This window comes from Lathamus discolor, chromosome 3 (genome assembly GCF_037157495.1).
Source record: "Lathamus discolor isolate bLatDis1 chromosome 3, bLatDis1.hap1, whole genome shotgun sequence".
NCBI lineage: Eukaryota > Metazoa > Chordata > Aves > Psittaciformes > Psittacidae > Lathamus > Lathamus discolor.
In genome coordinates this window covers 103,173,479-103,192,853 of record NC_088886.1, presented here as the reverse complement: position 1 = coordinate 103,192,853, position 19,375 = coordinate 103,173,479, and the positions used below count along the sequence as shown (strand labels likewise).

Sequence of the window (19,375 nt, the reverse complement as noted above, 5' to 3'; positions counted from 1 at the left end):
GTATTTTCAGCCTGGCTGCCTACCAGAAAATAAATACCCTTCAATTTTTCATGGAGCCCGGAGAGTCACAGTTTTTCTCCTCTTCCCTGCCCCCCTACAGCGGTTGTCAGTGCTGAGGTACCAGAGTGACACCTCGTGGTCAAGAGGGAGGCAAAACAAAGACAGTAGGAATAATGACAACACGATTCCCGTACACATCAGGATTTACTGCTGTCATGGTTTAAGCCCAGCCGGTAACTCAGAATCACGCAGCCATTTGCTCACTTCCCCCTTCCAGGCAGAATGGGGAGGAGAATCAAAAGAATATAAACTCCACAGGTTGAGGTAAGAACAGTCCAGTAACTATAGTATAATATAAAACTACTACAGGAAATAACAAGGAGAAAGAATGTAAAACTAAAAAGGGAAAAGGAAAAAAACAATAAACACAAGTGATGCACAATACACTTGCTCACCAAGTGATGCACAATACAATTGCCCACCACCTGCTGGACTGATACCCACACAGCGATCTGGGCCTTCTGGGTGATTCCCCCCAGTTTATATACTGGGCATGACGTGCTGTGGTATGGAATGCCACTTTGGCTGGTTTGGGTCAGGTGTCCTGTCTCTGCTTCCTCCCGGCTTCCCGTGCCCCTCCTCGCTGGCAGAGAGGAGACTGAGAAGTTAGTGATTGGAGTAACAACTAAAAACATCAGTCTGTTATCAGTGTTGTTCTCAGACTAAAGCCAAAACACAGCACTGCATCAGCTACTAAGAAGGAAAAAAATAACTTACAGACAAATCCAGGACAGTATCAACCCCTTATTCCACACGATTTATGTTATGCTCAGGTCCTACATTTTTCATATACCATCACTTTTTGTCTCTTTATATACATATACACATATATATATGTATGTGTATATATATATATATATATATATATGTATACACACACACACAGATATCATTCCTTAGTCCATGGACCATCCCTATAAAGTTCACTGAGTTCAGTCAGTCCATGATGTCAGCCTTCATCTGTTATAATATCTTTCTTATAATAAATTTCTTACTATTTCTTATCTTTCATGGCAGGAGAGAGCGTGTTTAGTGTTGGATGGTTGCCTGCTGATGACGCTGGGGAGCTTGCCTGGTTCCAAAGTTCATTCTTTGTTGAGATGATGATCAGAGGGAAGTCAGATTCAGCCGACTATGACCTGAGGACAGTTCTGGGAGACTCCTGCTGCTGCTGCTGCCGCCAGCTTTTCCCATGATTTTATTCTCTTCTGATGATCATGACAGCACATATCTTCTTTTCAAAGCCTAGAGTGGCAGAGATGGACATCTAGCTGATGGGCTATAGAAGTGTTATATAGCAGGCAACAGCATATAATTGATTTCATTGGCTATTTTCACCCAAAATTAAATCCCCTTGAGATACACACCAGACTTTGCGATCTTCCCAGCTATAGCTGGCCTCAGATCCTTTGTATCCCCAACTCCAAAAGCCAAGGGGTCAACCTTGAGTCTCCCCTGGAGCTTTCTGCCAGAGGCTCCAGGTAGGACCATTCTCCCTGGCTGCGGCGTAGAGTACATTTTTTACGTCTGGCCCACTCCGGACTGGTCCGAGGGCTACTGCATGAACTATCTCACATTTAATTTGCTCAAAGGCTTGTGGTTGCTCAGGGCCCCATTTAAAATCATTCTTCTTCCGAGTCACATGATAGAAAGGGCTTACAATCAAACTGTAATTTGGGATGTGCATTCTCCAGAACCCCACAGCACCCAAGAAAGCTTGTGTTTCTTTCTTATTAGTTGGTGGAGACATTGCTGTTATCTTGCTGATCACATCTGTGGAGATCTGGGGACATCCATCTTGCCACTTTATTCCCCAAAATTGAATCTCCTGTGCAGGTCCCTTGACCTTACTACATCTTATGGCAAAACCGGCTTTCAGCAGGATTTGGATTATTTCCCTCCCTTTCTCAAAGACTTCTTCTGCTGTATTGCCCCTCACGATAATGTCATCAATGTATTGCAGGTGTTCTGGAGCTTGCCCCTGTTCCAGTGCAGTCTGGATCAGTCCATGGCAAATGGTAGGGCTATGTTTCCCACCCTGGGGCAGTCAGTTCCAAGTGTACTGGACACCCCTCCAAGTAAAAGCGAACTGTGGCCTGCACTCTGCTGCCAAAGGAATTGAGAAAAATGCATTGGCAATATCAGTCTTGGCATACCACTTGGCTGCCTTTGACTCCAGTTCATACTGAAGTTCTAGCATGGCTAGTATGGCAGCAGTCAATGGTGGTGTGATTTCATCCAGGCCACGATAGTCTACTGTTAGTCTCCACTCTCCGTTAAACTTTCGCACTGGCCATATGGGGCTATCAAAGGGTGAGCTGGTCCTGCTAATCACTCCTTGGGTCTCCAGTGTATGGATCAGTCTACAGGTGGGAATCAGGGAGTCTCGGTTGGTGCGATATTGCCGCCAGTGCACTGTTGTGGTTGCGATTGGCACTTGTTCTTCTTCGACCTCCGGCAACCCCACAACAGAAGGATCCTCTGAGAGGCCAGGCAAGGTGGAGAGCTGCTCAATTTCCTCTGTCTCCAAAGCAGCAATACCAAAAGCCCATCGGTACCCTTTTGGGTCCTTGAAGTGCCCCCTCCCAAGGTAGTCCATGCCAAGGATGCATGGAGCCTCTGGACCAGTCACAATGGGGTGCTTTTGTCATTTCCTCCCAGTCAGGCTGATTTCAGCCTCCAGTACAGTCAACTCTTGGGATCCTCCTGTCACTCCAGAAACATAAATGGGTTCTACCCCCTGACAACTTGGTGGCATCAGGGTACACTGTGCACCGGTACCTACTAGAGCCTTATACTTCTGTGGGACTGATGTGCCAGGCCACCTGATCCACAGTCTAGCAAACCTGTTTACTGGAGCAGCACTGCATCAGCTACTAGGAAGGAGAAAGAAAACCTGTTACAGCTGAACCCAGGACAACTATGTCATAGTTAATCTAAAATAATATTTCTTATTGCTCCACTGCTTTTATTTACACCCATTTCTGTATTAAGCCCCAAATACTGAGAAATAAAATGTATTAATTACTGATGCAAGGAAAAGTACCAAATTTCTGCAATGAGATTAGAAAATATCCAACAAACTTCCCCAAATTTTTTTCAGCTTTTACTAATAAAATCATAATTATTTCTCAGAAAACTTTTAAGAAAGTCTTCCCCATAAGTCTTTTTCTCTTCAGAAACACAAAATAGTTGAAGCTTTCTCATCCATCTGCCTATTTTAAATGTTCTACACTGTTTCATTTCTTTTATCCTTCTGCCTGTCACCAGAGGATGCCAAGCAACTCTCTAACTTCCCAGGAAGTCCATAGTCCCAGTATATCTCAGGATGAGATTCTGAGCTGGGTGAGGTAATTCTTAGGAGCTGTTATTCCTCATCCTCAGATTATAGTTTTAAAATAAAATCAAGACACATCTAATAGAACTCCTCCTCCATTTTTGCAGCCAGTGACTTAAAAGATATTTCAGAAACATGGATATGCACTAGAGGGGTTGGGGTGGGGGGGGAGGAGGGGGTGAGAAATGGCAGGTGTCAGGCACATTTGCAATACAATGTATGTTCAGAGTCCAGAGCAAACCTGGTTCAGCACACAGCTGTGAAATATTTACACTACTGTCCACAGTTTACACAGCAAGGGGTTGAAAGGGAGCATAGAAGCTCAGGGGCTTGCAAACACTGGGTGATGAGCGGCTGTTCTTCAATAACACAAAAAAGGTCAAGATCCTGTGGGGAGCAAAGATGACCCATGGAGGATACTAGGAGACTTAGTCTATTCCCTGCCTTCCTTCAAGTAGTCAAATCCTTTCTGATCCCTCCAGGTCTCAAGACCTACTAGGTCACAGCAGTAAGCTCCTCACAGTATGATCCATTAGGAGAGCACATAGGGTGAAAAGGACTGACCTTTCCTTTTATCCTCCCATGCCACCAATTGGGAGCATTTTAGAACCTGATCTCTCCTGTCAAAATGTGACAACCTCAGGTATTAGATGACCCTCCTCATTGTCTTTAGTCCCCACTGGAAGCAAGACGGGCACAGCCAGCCCTTGGTTTGATTATGATGTTCTGCTTCTAATCAGTCAAAAGTGAAAAAGGTCTATGCCTGTTAAGTCAATAGATTCAGATGACAGAAGGAAGAAAAACAGCGCTGAAGGGGAGATGGAGGGAATAGCAAGGAGGACTTCTAACAATTTTTTTTTTTTTGCTTTTAAGCAAAAATGAATCTCCTGGAAGACTGACAATTGGCAGGAAAAGTGACAGCTAATGGGTCTCGTGTAAAGACAAGCAGTAGGTGCAGAGAAAATAAACAGGGAAGCTCCTTTATTCCCACTGGAATTAGGAGTCCATGGGGCTATCATGGTTTAAACAAAAGTCATCCATAAATCACAGTCGCTCTCCCATTCACCCCACTTCTTGCCCTCCCCCTGCTCCCTGAGGGATGGAGAGGAGAATCGAAAAGAATTCAACTCCCACGGGCTGAGATAAGAACAACCCAGTAACTAAGGTATAACACAAATCACTGCTGCTACCACCAATAATAATAATGATAAGGGAAATAACAAGGGAAGAGAATACAACACCTCAGCAGCAGCCGACCAATAACTCACCCCACCCTATCAGACCAAGTACCGACCAATACCTCATCCAACCCCCGCAGTCCCTAGCTCTTCTGGGTAACTCTCCGTTACACCCTGGGCATGACATGCTGTGGTATGGAATACCTCTTTGGTCAGTTTGGGTCAGTGTCCTGTCCCTGCTTCCTCCCAGCTTCCCCTCCTCCCTGGCAGAGCATGAGGCTCAGAAAGTCCTTGGTCAGACTAAAACATTTGAGCAGTAACTAAAAACATTGGTGTTATCAGTGCTGTTCCCAGGCCAAAAGTCAAAACACAGGGCTGCACGAGCTACTAAGAAGGAGAAAGATAACTGCTACTGCTGAACCCAGGATGGGGGCATTGCTTGCCAAGCAAGTCAAAGCATGTGCACCCAGGACTAAGGATCCTTGCTGGAAATCACCAAGATCACAAATTTTGACTGCCATAAACACGTTGCCTTGCACATACTGTAGACTTTAGGCAGGACTTTTTTTACACAAATTAATTCAATAGGTAACCACTTAAAATAGTTTGGGAACATATTTGCTGAACAACCCCCTCCAACAGTCTAGTCTAAACCCTACAGAGGGCAGCAGAAAGGCTTTTAATAAATTCAAAGAACTGAATATAACTAATCCTGTAAAGCCAATAATTATGCCCAAAGGCAGAATACCTGCCACTTCAGCAACTAGAAGAGACCAGCTACCACTTCCAAGTCTTCTATTAAAGACAGCCAGCCACCTATAGGCTGGCTATATATGTTTGAAATTAGTCAGTTAACCAGCAGCAGCAATAAACACTGCTATTGATTCAGACACAATGAGAATATATTGAAATGATCAGCAGATCATGCTCAAGTAAAATATGCCCAACAGCAGAGGTGAACACCTGCTGACATCTACATGTGATGAGACAATACAGGAACACACAGTGGGAACCAAACCAAGAGTCATTACCTGAAATCAGTCATTGACACAGCCGATGCAAACCAGAGCAGCTGGTGGTAAAATCAATAGGAAGTGTTTACATTACTCCATAAACTGATGCAGCTCATCAGAAAATAATGCAAGGAACTTGGTTGAGAATGGGTAATCAGGCTTAATGAAGAATGGCCTTTGTATCAGCATTTACTTATTCTGTCTTTACCAAGCTGATGCAAAAATCAAAGAGCCAATAGCAGTGCTCTGTTTTCATGCAGGTCTGTAGACACCAAGCAGGAAATTCTGCTGCTCAAAACTGGCTATTCAGAAGTAACCCCAGATACTGATACAGGAACACTAGTTTAGTTTTCGATCGTTTGCTGCAGAAGTTTAATTTACTGCTTTGAAGTAATTTTAAGTGTAGCAAACATACAACTGCAATCTGGCTGAATAGACATCTTTGTGACTCTAGCAGCTACATTTCCCATCCTGTCTAAGCCAATGTAAGTCTTGGACCTACTGCATGCTTTAAAAGAGGAAGTAGCAAAGGAGCACTTGTAGTGCATATTCCAGGACAAGCAGGAGGTTTCTTAGGTAATTAATAGAAGGGGAGATTATTTACATGATCCTTTCTAGCAGTGTCACAATAGCTTGACATCCCCTCCCTCCTGGAGAAAACAGCTTCTACAGATGCTGAAAAGAGATCGACTCCCAGCAGTGAAAAGCTAGTCAGTCAATCCTTTTTTAGCACAGTAGAAATTAGATCAAACATTCATTTACCACTGTTGCAGGACCATCCCAGGTCAGTGCCTCATCAGCCCTGAAAAGCCTGGTGCCTCCCTGAGCTGCTCTAGTGATTTAGTTAATAGCAGTTTTAGTCTTCAGTCAGAAGACAACTTAAGCATAAGGGACATTTTCCAACTTTAATTGTTCAGAGGTGTATGGCATTCTCCTCCATTAAATAAGATTTTTTTTAACCATTAGCCACCTTCCTTTTGTCACACACATCATAATCTTATTCCCTCTGTCACTAACTGCAGGCAGTGTAAAGCTGCAGGTACCATTCTCATTTCCTGGAAAACTATTGTGTTCCAGTGGACTGTTTTGACGCATGCAGTAAATACTTTTCTAGTTCTAGTAACTGCAGTTGTATTAAGCACTTAAATGCAACAGTTTTATCTGAGCTTTAGCAGCACAAATTGATAATACCCCTTCCTTTGTACTGACAGCCCTTTCCCAGTACTGACAAATTAGCTGTAGTTGTAACTTGGGTTAAGACAGACCGCACCTGAGGCTGATATTATCTCCATACAACTAATCCACCTAGTGAGGGGTGTGGATATGGACTATGAGCTACCATGCTTAGCCTTACTCTTTCGGAGCTGGGTAGGTAGATGGGTAAATTGTAGATGGGGGTTGTTTTGTTTCTCGCCTTTAAACCAAAAATTACCAAATGGCCTAATAGAGCCAGCAGAGCAGCTGGAACTTACTGAACAGTCATGTCAGACCAAGCTTCAAACAGACACTGCTTTGGAAACAAGATATCTGGTTGGAGCTAAAGTCAACCACCTGCAGTACAGGTACACAAAGACAACACTAGAATTAGAAGTACTGGCCCAGGAAGGACCACCTCTGACCCCTCCATCTGCATGAGCACATGAAGAGGTACAGGTTTCTTTTTACACAAGATTTTACAGTATTTACCCCATTCAAGGCCTTAAGAAGTCAAGTTCATTCTTTTCTTTGTTCCCTGTGAAAATCTCTATTTTTAAGAACCACCTATTTTAAAAGCAGTAGACAGTAATACCATGTTCTAAGTAAAATTAACTAATAGATAAAATAAAAGCAGCTGAGCTCAGTCTTTAAGTTTCTAGTAGGCGACTGGCTATTTTGAAAATAACAAAGCTTGCTAGCACTTGGAAACTTAAACACTGAAACCCTGATTTGATCCTTTGTAAAAATCTGATTCTTGTGTACACCAAACTTTCATCTGCACTACTTTTTAAAGGGAGAGAAGACAAGCAAGTTAAGTAAACCAGTAAATTTATCATTCCCTGCTAGGGTGTGCCTGTGCTGCAGTAGAACAGACATTACTGAGCAACAGATATAGCACCAGAGATAATACTGATACACCATTATGGAACTTTAGCAAAGAGCAGACTGTTTCAAATAAAGTAATTCCAGACCCAGTTCTTCCAGCATTCAGAAGAAAGCTACTGCAAACCTATGGAGCTTTTAAGAGATGTTCACTATCACTACAGAAGCCCCTGAAGGTTACTTTAAACTTCAGTTATTTACTAGTAATAACAGTTACCGTGGGCACTTCATAATCAAGTTACTAAGTAACTTAGTACTAAATCTATAGGTGGGAGGGAAAACAATACACTGACTTCTAGTCACTTCAGGAAAGTTGCAGTGTTTTCTATTTACAGCTAATCATTCTCCATCTGCAGCTATGAAAAATATGCTGGCTATCACTTGGTGAGCCCATATCCAGCTGTTGGTCTGGTACAATTCAATTGTCTAAACATCCAAATAAAAAATTAGGAACCAGCAAAGCCAAGCACTACAGTGTCCTCAACTAAGGACAAGTGTGCTATAGCAATTCAACTCTCAATACACAATCAAAACACTATCAATAAATAGAGCTGCCAATTATTACGCGATGAGATAAATCCCAGAAGTGCAAGGCACCTCACGTTTCTACCAGTATAAATCAGCTTCAGATAGCCAAAACTTGAGCACCACAAAGATGCTCAGCTTGAGCTTCCACATACTAGATCTAGACAGCAGGGCAGTTACAAAGTATAGAGGATAAATCGTTTGTTAAGGTAAGTTACCTGTATCATTAATAATCTGGTACCATAATTCAGTATAATAGCTCATTCAGAGCTACAATGTTAGCTGTTACACCACCAGCCATAAGAGTGCCTGGGTAAACAAGGTAGATTACAAACTTGCAGTAAATCATTGTTTAGGCACCTTTCCTTAGAAACTTCAGTATGAAAGTCTTTTAGTTAAGACAGGCTGCATTCACTGTATCACAGATACCAGTACTTCTGTGACAAAAATAGGGCTTTGCCAGTATTGCAAACTGCAAAAATCTGATTTTGCCTAGCTGAAGTTGTCTTTCCCACACAAAGAACTTAAGTTTGTCCACTATGAAGAGATGAATATATAACCCCCAGTATTCGCTTGAGTGGATTAACATCAGATACTTGAAGTGGTTGCTAGCAGATTCTCCTCTGTTTTTCTACACTATGGTAACCCAGCTAACACCAGCAATACTATCGCTTGAGCTGTAAGGTTCATGTCAAGTTATTACATTCATAAGCAGATAAATTAGATTCCTAGTTTAATTTGTCTGGAAATAGCATCCTACCAATTGTTCAATCTCTATCCCAAAACAAGTGCCCACTTAACTGTTAGTACTAGTAAATAACTTAATTGCAAATACTGGTAATAGAAATAAGTCAGCCACAGCAATCCTCTTTCCCTCTACCTTCAATTAAGGAGTAACTTTCTGTATAAGCAAGTTCAAAAAAACCTGCCCTACTTGGCTCTCAGCTGCTAAGTGATTACATTAAACTGACAGTATCCAGATACTTCTAGACATTAAGAACCACTCTACAGAGAGCAGTGCTAACAACCCAAGTTGTATTTACATCTAAAAACTCTACTCATTTACAAAAACTAGGTCTGACACTACTACTTTCAGCTACTCATCAGTGAGCAGCTGAAGGACAAGATGTCATCTCCATTACTTTTGTTTCAAAGTCTCACTCTTTAGCAGCTATAGGACAGGGCTCTTATAAGCCTCACCATTTATGAAAAGTTCATTTTCTGTCATGTGCTTGACTTCAAAACTTAAAATATTTCCATTACTGTTCTATGCTTTGCTGCAAGCTTTGACCTCTAACCAAGAAGTAAAGCAGCATCATAGTGCTTAGATCCAGTAACACAACAGAGTTTGAACCCTGCTGCTACTGGCATATTTGAAAGCCAAGAATAGAGGTAACAACTGGAAATCAAATAAGCATTCAATTATTAGTACATTATTTTGAATTTTGTTTCAACTTTTTACAGTACTCTTACCCATAAAGAAAAATGCTGTGGAGCTTTAAAAAGCTCCTGCTTTAATCATAAGCGAGTCTCTAGACATCTGGCATCTCAGTCTATAATTACAATTCCTAGCAGTCAATTTAAGTCAGCATTTACTTGATCACTCCTGTATGAAGATAGACTAGTATTCAAATTCAAGCATAATCCAGGATGTTCTACCTTTAGCAAGAATCAGAGATCTGCATTACTATCAGCAACTGGTAGGGGGCCTATTAAGCAGTTACACAGTGGTATATAGGCTGTACATGTAAAATTTAAGGTGTAATACCTTGACTGGTCCAAAAGGTGGAACTACGCCAATTCACAAGTTAACATGCCAACACCTAGTTAAATTCTTGGGCCTTTAAGATAACAAAAGCATACAGAGCAAGGATTTTTCCAAATGCTTATTTGCAAATACCTTCAAGAAATCAAAGTTCAAAACTGGGACACCTACTTGGCTTTAGTAAGCTGCAGTTCTTCAGTTCAAAATACCTCAATTTACATGTCCTTTGGCAAACTGATTGTCATGCTCAGGTAAAAATCTTAACTGACATTATACTGAAACAACTGAAACTTCAGGGAAATTTCCTACTGTATATTCCTATCATACCAAGACCAGCAATTTAGTAGCTTAGGTCAGCCATAGTCTGGAAATGAGTTCAGTCCTTCACTGTATTTAAAGCTTTATTTATAGGAAGTTCACTGCATTAATGGCAGCAATATTTGCATTGTATTTGAACTCAGTACTAATAGATTAATATTTACATGTAGATAACATTTAAACCGAAACAGACTAAACACAGCCACAGTTTTAGACGAACATAGAAGTTACAGACAGACTTAATAGTAAAAGTAATCACAATTATTTCACTGTGGTGGTTGATTTAGTCCAAAGGCCTATTATTTCTTAATCAGATTAGCAGGAAGAGTGGATTTGTCCAAGTCATCGAAATACGGATGATTCAAGGCCATTTTGCCAGAAATTCTTTTTGCAGGATCATAAATTAACATTTTCTGGAAGAGAAAAGAAACAAATTTACTCCCTCATGAAGTGGTAATTAAAATCATGTTAAACAGGTAGCTATTTCACCATAGTAATAATCAAGTAGCCATAAAGACTATGTTTTCTCTTACATTGTGATTTCTCATAGATGGAGAGTTTATTTCTACCTATCAGTAGTAGGTCAGTAGTAGTGCATAGCATCTCAGAAAGTAAAGAAACATTTTTCCTCCTGTTCAATAACAAACTTCATGACAGTTCATGCATGTGTCAGTGGCCATAATTAGTCTCAGCTTCTCAATTAAGGGAAATAAATAAGCTTCAGGCTGTTAAAACCCAAAATGCTTTTAAGGGCAAGTGGTCATATGCTTGTTTTGTTAAGCTGACATTGAAGAAACCAATGTCAAATTGCTTCTACTCAGCTTGGTGCAGCAGTTCATAGTTAAAGTATGAGTGATCAACGTTTCAAAATCAAAAGATTAAAGTATTAAAAGCAGGCAGAACTGAAGAAACATGGCATTTTAAAATCTTCAGTTTCTTTTCGTAAATTACTTTAGCTGAAGACTTCAATAATAAAGTTTAGATTTAGATTATCAGAGCAAATAAAGGGGATGCTGTAGCCACTAAAATAGCACACTGGAACTTAATAAGAAAAAGCTAGAGAATTTTCCTAGCAGTTAAATATTAAAAAAACCAAACCAAAAACCTAAACTTTGTATCATGCAACAAGGGGCCAAACGAATATAGGAATGAAGCGTTTGGCAGTTTTGTACTATGCGAAAACTGTCTCTGCAAAGTGTTTTTGCTTTTATTTCTCCTTCCTAAAGGAAAAATACACTTCAAATTCACATAATCAAGGTTCTACCATCTGCTTCTTTCCCATGCCCACAACAAACATCTTCCAGAAAAAAAAAAATCTTAACCTGTATGACCCTGCCCAGTAGGGTACTACCCTACTGGTCTTGACAGTTAACTATCTTTAGACTTCACCCTATAGGGAGTCTTCCAAGTTGATTTATATCACTGAATTTGCATTTATATTCTGAGCTCCTGCCAAATGAAACACTTGTCTTTAGATTTACCCTTGCATGTCCAATTTCATCTTAAGACAGGTTCCTATTAGCTATACCCCAGAACAACAGTATCCTACAGCTAATACCAATATCAAAAGTTCTCTTAAAATTGAGTCAGACAAGAAGGGGCAAATTTCTGTGAAAAGGGATGCTGCACATTGAGACTACAGTACTCCAGCTGACAGAGTAAGTGACCATTCCTTGCCTGAGCAGTCTGGAACAGTTTTTCCTGGAACTTAAAGAGTCTGACATAAAGCTTTTGACAACAAGCCATTAAGTGCTTTAAAATGCTGTGTTTGTGTTACAGAACAAAATATTCAGTTTTGTTGCATTTAAAAGTTCTATTACTTCTTCAAACTTGAAAGTGCCATAGGAAGCTTAAATAGATTCCAGATGCCAAAGAATTCAGTCATACCCATCACCAGGCATTAACAGCAAAGTAAAATGTCAACATTTACTAAGATAAAACTATAAAATTTTATAGAATGTAATATGCTTTGAAATTAGTATTGTGTTAACACCATTTACAGAACTACTATTTTTCTTTTAGTAGCAGCATCCCAAAACATTGGTATTACACAATGAAGCCACACCTAAGCTTGGATGAGTACTTAACCAGTTACATGACTGTCAACAAGTAACTTGCCTGTTCAATTGATTTTAGTTTGTAAATACAATCATTTACAATTCTACTTCAAAGTGATTCAATAATAATGCTGTCAATGGACACAGAAGAGGTACTCACATCTTAAATCATTCAACTCAGTAAGATGATGCTGCTACAAGTTTCAGAGAGCTATCCAGGACAACTATGTTTAACAAACGTTCAGGCTTCTGTCTGAACTGTGGGCACAGTTCTCACAAAGAAAATGTGAGAGAAATTGCAGTCATTTGAGCCTTTTGGGTACCACCACTTTATTCAAAGCATTTTGTCACAGACATGGCAATAAACTACTTTGACTGCTTAAAAACAAGAGCCACCTACACAGGTTACTGCTGTACAAGATTCTCCTTGTACCAAGATGCTTCTGAAGTTTCAAGCCTTCCTAAGGACTTGTAGAGTACCCACTCCACACCCTTATATGCAAATGCAGCTTGAGGAGAGCCAAAGGATAAATCACAAAGGCACATTCTTATACTTCAGCGCATCTAAGATCACACCTAAGTTGTGATCTAAATTAGGCCACAGCAGCAGCACATGAGCTGGGAGAGCACTAAATGGAAAAGCCTGATGAAGAGCTCTGCCAAATGAAATCTTAGTGGGACAGTTCAACTGCATGACCACAGAACTAAAGTAAACTCACACTAGACACAAAATATACCGATTAAAAAGTCAGTTTACCACAGCCAAAAATCTTTAACTCAATTTAAAGGCAAGATTAATCCCCATGCCATATGGTAATTAGTGCTGGCTCCAGGAAGGTTATAGCTACAAGTTTATGGGCAGGAGCCTTCACTTAGGCCTGTTTGTAAAAGCTCATCCTCTTCACTTTCAAGTTGTACCTGGCTTACTAGTGTAAAAAAAAATTTTAAAAACCATTTTCACTAACAATTATGCCTCAGGGAAGTCTAATAATTTATTATTTATGAAAGTAGTGAGTGAATGTCAAACGGTCAGATCCACAGGAACAACAACCCATACCAACCCATATCTGAAGATAGAAGATCTCTATATCTTCATTCTAGAAAAGACTGATTAGTAAACTTTTATGTATTTTAGACCTGTTCAGTTTTTAATGAGCAGTTTGTGCAGGACAGACTACTTACAGACAGCAGATCAAGTCCATCTTCATCTAAGTTTTTGACATGTGTTCCAAGGCTGCCAGGTTTCCATTTTGGGAATGTGTTTTTATAGTCTTGCAGTGATTCCACTTCAGGCCATACCTCATTATTGGGGGTCCCTAAAGCTCTATGTAAGCATAAGCAACATGTTAAACAACTCAGACTGAAATTTGTATGCACTACCATGGTTTTAATACAAACAGAGCACTGTCATGCAAAGCTGCAACAAGTCAGAAGGAAAGGCTCGGCCTAACATACCTGAAAATTCTGAACAGTTGGTCTATCTCCGAGTCCCCATGGAAAAGAGGCTTTTTAGTTGCCAGCTCAGCAAATATGGTACCTATGCTCCATATATCTACAGGAGTAGAGTAACGAGCAGATCCTAGCAACACCTCTGGAGATCTGTACCACAGTGTCACTACCTATTGAACAAGGAAATTTAAGTTTATAAGAATCAGGCCATTTAATTGCACACACATTGGCTCATTCATTATTAGGCAGTATTCAAAGTTTTTTGGTTGAAATAATAACTGGTCAAAGAAGTTTCAGTGAAAACACTAGCTTCAAACTTCCATTTATAGACAAGCATCTTAAACTCCATTGCAGTAGTTTCTGATGAAGGTGAAGCAGTTGCATACAGTACCTTCCCAAAGAACAGGAAGGCTTTTGCACCTAGCCACTAAAACTCTCAGACTTGAGTACTTTGTGAGGGAAAAATGCCCTTACGAGACAGTAAGCAACAAGTCCTGGGCTATCTGATTCACCATCAAGGTAATAGTGGAATTTGCGATCTTTGGAACCTTAGAGTAGAACGAACCACCGTCAGGGAGATGGAAAGCCATGGAATAAAGAAAACCTGAGATACAACTTTTTTATACTGTTAGTTTACAACTTCAAGAACTCAGATTCTTTTTTAGTTGTTTCATATTCAGTTATTATCAGGAAGCTAGTAAGCATAGTCCAAATCACCATGAGGATGTTCCAACTCACTTCATGAGTGTATACCCGCACTGGAATTCCAAAGGCCCGAGCCAATCCAAAGTCTGCCAGTTTAATCACTCCTTTGTCATCTATTAAGAGATTCTGAGGTTTTAAGTCTCTGTGCAGAACTCTTCTTGAATGGCAGAAGACAATACCTTGCAAGATTTGATACAAGTAACTCTAGAAAGGATGAAAGAGAAAATGGAGTAACCTTTAGTACAAGGTAATGTTCTGCAACATAAAGCTGTTCTCTTACATTGTCCCTCTGCATAGTAGTAGGAATGGAGACTCAAAGCATTGCAGATATTGCAGATACACAAATTAATTCTTTGCTTAAGCTTAGTTCAAGGCAGTTCAGTTTCAGTAATAAGAATTTGAAGTGGCATTTGAAATCAAAACTCACATTCATCTTACTACCCACATATGCTTCTTTAACCTTTCATTTCACCTCAAAGAGTTAATTATACTGAAACTAAGAGCTGCTTATAGCTTTGTAGGTTATAGTTAGATTAATTTCTCTTAAATTAAGGAATTGTCCTCATTACCTTAACACGTGACTTATCCAAGTATTGGCCTGATGGAATAGTATCCAAGTATTTCTTGAGATCCATGGAAAGAAATTCAAAGACAAGGTACAGTCTTGAATCCTGCATAAGAACATCCTGAAGACTAAAAATTGAGTATATGATCAACTCCATTGCAAAATGCACGGACTCACAGTTGCATTTCACCTCTCCACATGGATACAAGCTGACAATTCCAGGTTCCTATTATAAATGTCTAGCTTTCAATCTTAAAAGACTAACAGACTTTGGTGAGCTATACTGTCATCTGGAAAACCAAGTATACCTGAAATAGTATCAGACAAATAAAAGCCTAAATGGTCCTCTTAAACTTCTGTTCCCTCATCCCTAGTATAAGACACAAAGCCTGAGAAAAAGCACTGCTGCCTCAAAAAATGACCCAGTGTTGGTGTTTACCTCTATTTGGAGCTGGCCTATTACAGCAGCACCTGAATTACCAGGAGGGCTTAAGGAAATATTATAATAGGAACCTAGTAGACACAGAAGGATTTACACAGGTTTAAGTATTTCCTTCATCCTTAATAAATTATAATGGGTTCTAAGCACAAGCATGCATACATTGAGACACTACATGGCTGGAACTTGTTTAGTTTTGAGGCACATTAGAGAATTCGCAGCACCAAAAGAATAAGTAAATAATTTGCAGGGAAGACAATAGCTGCAATCAATTCTACATGTCAAGTAGTCACTGGTGGGAGTTTCACCAATACCTCAGATGTCAGCTATGACAGCATCTTAATGCAACACTTAAATCTCTGCAACAAAACAGCAGAGGCGATTTATGACAGAGGTTCAAGTAATAACACTAAAGTCAAATGGTCTATTCCAAGGTGGCAAATAAAACTGAGACCAAAGTAACAGCTTCACACAGTTTTCATGAGAGATGTTGTTTCCTCTCTGACAATAACCCTCAAGATAATCTACGTAAGTTACAAAAGTCAACAAAAACTTTTAGATTCCTAGAATAGGGAATGGCAGCATAAGGAAGTCTCAATTAGAGAACTGCCATAAACATGGGATTTGGGACTATAGCAATTTACTGCAAAGCAGACAGTGACAGAGTAGCTATCACCTCACTGAATTGCAGAAAAATAATCTCTTATGTAAAGGGACCTAGTGCTCTTCAAAGAGTTTCGCTAAATATGCATACCAGACTATATTGGGATGATGCAGCTCTTTTAACAAAGAAATTTCTCGGATAGCAGTACTTGGAACACCTTCCTCCTCACTTTCTAGACGTATTTTCTTCATTGCAACCACTTGGCCTGTGGTCTTGTGCCGACCTTTATACACAACACCATAGGTACCTGAACAAAACAACAGTGAAACACATAAAGGACATGCCAGCTCCAGCTACAGATAAGTCATTGCAAATAAGAATTGCTAACATAGGCAAGAGTCTTTGCAATTTAAGTCTCTGGCTTGATTAAGAACTACCATTTAGTTCTGGCAGTTGAACCAAGCAATAGTATCATTTAGGCATGCCATCCATGAACAGTATCATTGTTAGGACAGAGTACTTTGTAGCCCAATTGTGAAACTTGAATATTTGGAACATGCAGTTATAAAAATCAGATACTGCTTGAGTTTCAAGTTGATTAACTTTCAGGCAAGATCACTATACCTCTTCATCCCCAAGGAGTTATGATTTTCCCATTGATACGTCATATGAAAGTGGTAAAGGTTTAGCTACAAAAAACTTAGTGCTCCCTCTGCAATCAGAGATCTAGCTGTCCATTAGTCAAATATAGAAATACCTCTAGCACAACCTTCACTGCAGGAGAGAAGATAGTACTGTAGATCTCAGCAGAAGCTAAAATTGGAACCAGTAGTAAATTCCAAATCAACAATCTACTTTAATGATGAGTGTTATCATGAGGAATGGTAACAGGAATAGAACTCTTAACAAACCAAGACAGCTTAAATATTCTCTTTTTACCCTTCTTGAAGCATTTATCGCCAAGATTAAACACAATCAATCTAGTGTCTTACAAGAAAGATCCTTGCACAAGGCTTTACTTACAAAGCTTTGTTAATAGATCCAAGCCCATACATTTTGCTATTACCTTTGAGGGTACCTTATCAGAGTAGCATACTGCAAATTCTCCTAAAGCATTTTAAAACAGACTTCAACATTTAACAAAGGCTGGATTTCCAGTGAAGGAGGGGTGGGGTGTGTGACTAACTCCTGCATTGGAGGAGTGAATGGCACTTCTTAGTGCCATTTAGTAAATTAATTGTTACAATTCACTTCTCCAGAGGTTTACAATCTGCTATTTTCCTTTACAAGGGCAGTAATGATGTAATCAGAGCAGCCTATCCTCAAACCACTACTCCCTACCAGCAGCTCCAAGCAAAATAAGCAAGACTATACACAAAGGAATGGAGAAGCTTCCCAAGTTGAAAATCTAGTTTCAGCCCTCAGAACATATTTTCTCTCCTTTTTGGGAGAAAATTACACCATTAGCCATCAATATGAAGGCAGACACCTCTCAACAACTGATCGGTTGTTTCAAGCAGACCACATCATCCTCAAAAGAAAGGCAGTCTGAAAATTTTTAGAGAACTAATTACTGCAGTAAACCACAAGCTTACTTTCCCAGTTAGTTGAATATCAGTAGTTCCTCTAATAGCCAGTGCAGAGCTTCTGTGGCACTTGGCAACTCAAAGAGTGGAGCATTACAAGGTTCCATTCTGTATACTTACCTTCCCCAATCTTCTCTATTTTTGTGTAATCATCCATTGTTGTGGTTATCCCTGAAATGAACAGGAAAACGAGGAGAACCCATAAGCATGAACAGTTGCTGCCCTGAACACAGCCAAGTCACTGAAATTATGCCAAGTCTTTAGAAGCTATTTTTGTCTCACATAGTTAGAATCCAACATGGAAGACTTAACCACTCTCTTCAACAAACAAGTTTTTATTCAGGATTCCAACTAGAAAAACTACATCACAAAGTATGAGTGGACACCAACTTAAAGAAAATGCTTTTCTGCAAAAAGCTCCTCCAAGCAGCTGAAAAAACACCTGATTTATAAGTTCTATGTAGTTACTCATTAGCAGGAGTCTAATATCTAAAAATCACACGGTTTGATCTTAGCAAGATAAAGGAACACCAGCCCCATGTTATTTGACAACTAAAAAGGACAGTTACAAACTTCAAGGGGCATTAGCACCTTGTGGTACTGGCACTTCACACCTTCAATGCCGCCCTTGACCGCTTTCATTCAGCACAGCTGAGTTTTATTACCAGGCTCTGAAGCGTTACGAGGTAACGAGCGAATTTGTAGCTAGTTACCTACAGCTCCACAGGAGGTTGCCGAGTCAGGCAGTCGCTAAGCGAGTGAGAAGGAAGCGAGCACTCACCCCTACACCTAGCCCGTTACCGAGAAAGCGAGATCAGGAGCACGTTCCCATAGTGGCCCAGCTCCTGTCCCATTGCCACAGGTCCTATCACCTCAAAACCGGGACCGGTGCCGAGCCCAACAAAGGCAGAAGCCCCAAGTGTCCGCTCGAGGAGCGGCCGCCCTGCATATCTTCCTCCCTTCCCACGTCTCAAGGGCGATCTTACCCCACTCGGGGAAGGATGGGGGCCGCAGCGTGCCCCAGCACACGGTCCCACTCCGAAGCGGGGACCCCGCCGCCGCCCAGCCTCCGAAACAAGGGCTAAGCGCGGCAGAAGCGCTGTAAGCGCCGAGCTCGCACCAGGCCGTCAGCCCCTCGCCCCGCTGCAGGGCCAGGGGACAGGGAGAGCACCAGGCCCAGCCCGCGACCCAACCTGAAAGCAGAACACCAACACCACCACCACCCCCCCACCCCCCCCAGCCGTTACGCAGCCGCGCATACCAGCGGCAGCAGAGAAGCTACGGCTCGGCCCTTACGGGACCAGCGCCGCCTGCCCGGGCTGGAGCCCCCTCTCGCTCTCCCCCGGTGAAGGAGAAGCCCTCTGACGCTCTCCCCACGGCCCCACTCTCTCACCTGAGGAGCCGCCGCGCCCGCTCCCCGCCGCAAAGATGGCCCGTGCTCGCTCAGGGGCGGGCACGGGGCATTCGAACTAGCCGCTGCAGTGCTCCGCCAATGACGCCGAGCCGAGATGATTCAAAGCGACCAATCAGCTTGCACCGTTTTTGCGGCGCCAAAGCGAGGCCGAGAGGCGGTTTCTACAACGATGGGGCGGGCGGGCGCGGCAAGCTGAGGATGTGTCGAGCGTCCGCTTGGTTCGCGGCCAGTGCGGGCGGGTGGCTTCGTGGAGGCTAAAGCCTTTCTGCCCAACTGGCGTA

At 41.3% G+C, this 19,375-nt stretch overlaps 2 protein-coding genes across 8 annotated transcripts in view; one reads left to right on the top strand and one right to left on the bottom strand.

Moving 5' to 3' along the window:
• The window catches only part of RHOBTB1 (Rho related BTB domain containing 1), a 74,829-nt gene extending 71,630 nt beyond the window's left edge, over positions 1 to 3,199 (top strand). For 3 of the 4 annotated variants that reach the window (XR_010610767.1, XR_010610765.1, XR_010610766.1), the window contains 2 exons: positions 101 to 324; positions 1,078 to 3,199. The gene's annotated coding sequence lies outside the window, so the exon portion shown is untranslated. The remainder of the gene's footprint in view (positions 1 to 100; positions 325 to 1,077) is intronic. The other variant, XR_010610768.1, reaches the window with a different exon arrangement.
• Positions 3,200 to 10,345: 7,146 nt separating this feature from the next.
• CDK1 (cyclin dependent kinase 1) lies at positions 10,346 to 19,174 on the bottom strand. Of its 4 annotated transcripts, none has more exons than XM_065670856.1 (8): positions 19,074 to 19,174; positions 17,801 to 17,851; positions 16,245 to 16,401; positions 15,056 to 15,179; positions 14,520 to 14,690; positions 13,788 to 13,951; positions 13,515 to 13,656; positions 10,346 to 10,688 (listed from the first exon to the last, which is right to left on the bottom strand). In XM_065670856.1, the coding sequence occupies exons 2-8, from the start codon at positions 17,835 to 17,837 to the stop codon at positions 10,575 to 10,577; spliced, it is 909 nt and encodes a 302-aa protein (XP_065526928.1). In that variant the 5' UTR covers positions 17,838 to 17,851; positions 19,074 to 19,174; the 3' UTR covers positions 10,346 to 10,574. The 4 variants fall into 4 exon arrangements, with proteins under 4 accessions (XP_065526928.1, XP_065526929.1, XP_065526931.1 ...); XM_065670857.1 differs by lacking the exon at positions 19,074 to 19,174 and adding an exon at positions 18,942 to 19,015; XM_065670859.1 differs by lacking the exon at positions 19,074 to 19,174 and adding an exon at positions 18,667 to 18,745.
• Positions 19,175 to 19,375: the final 201 nt, after the last annotated feature.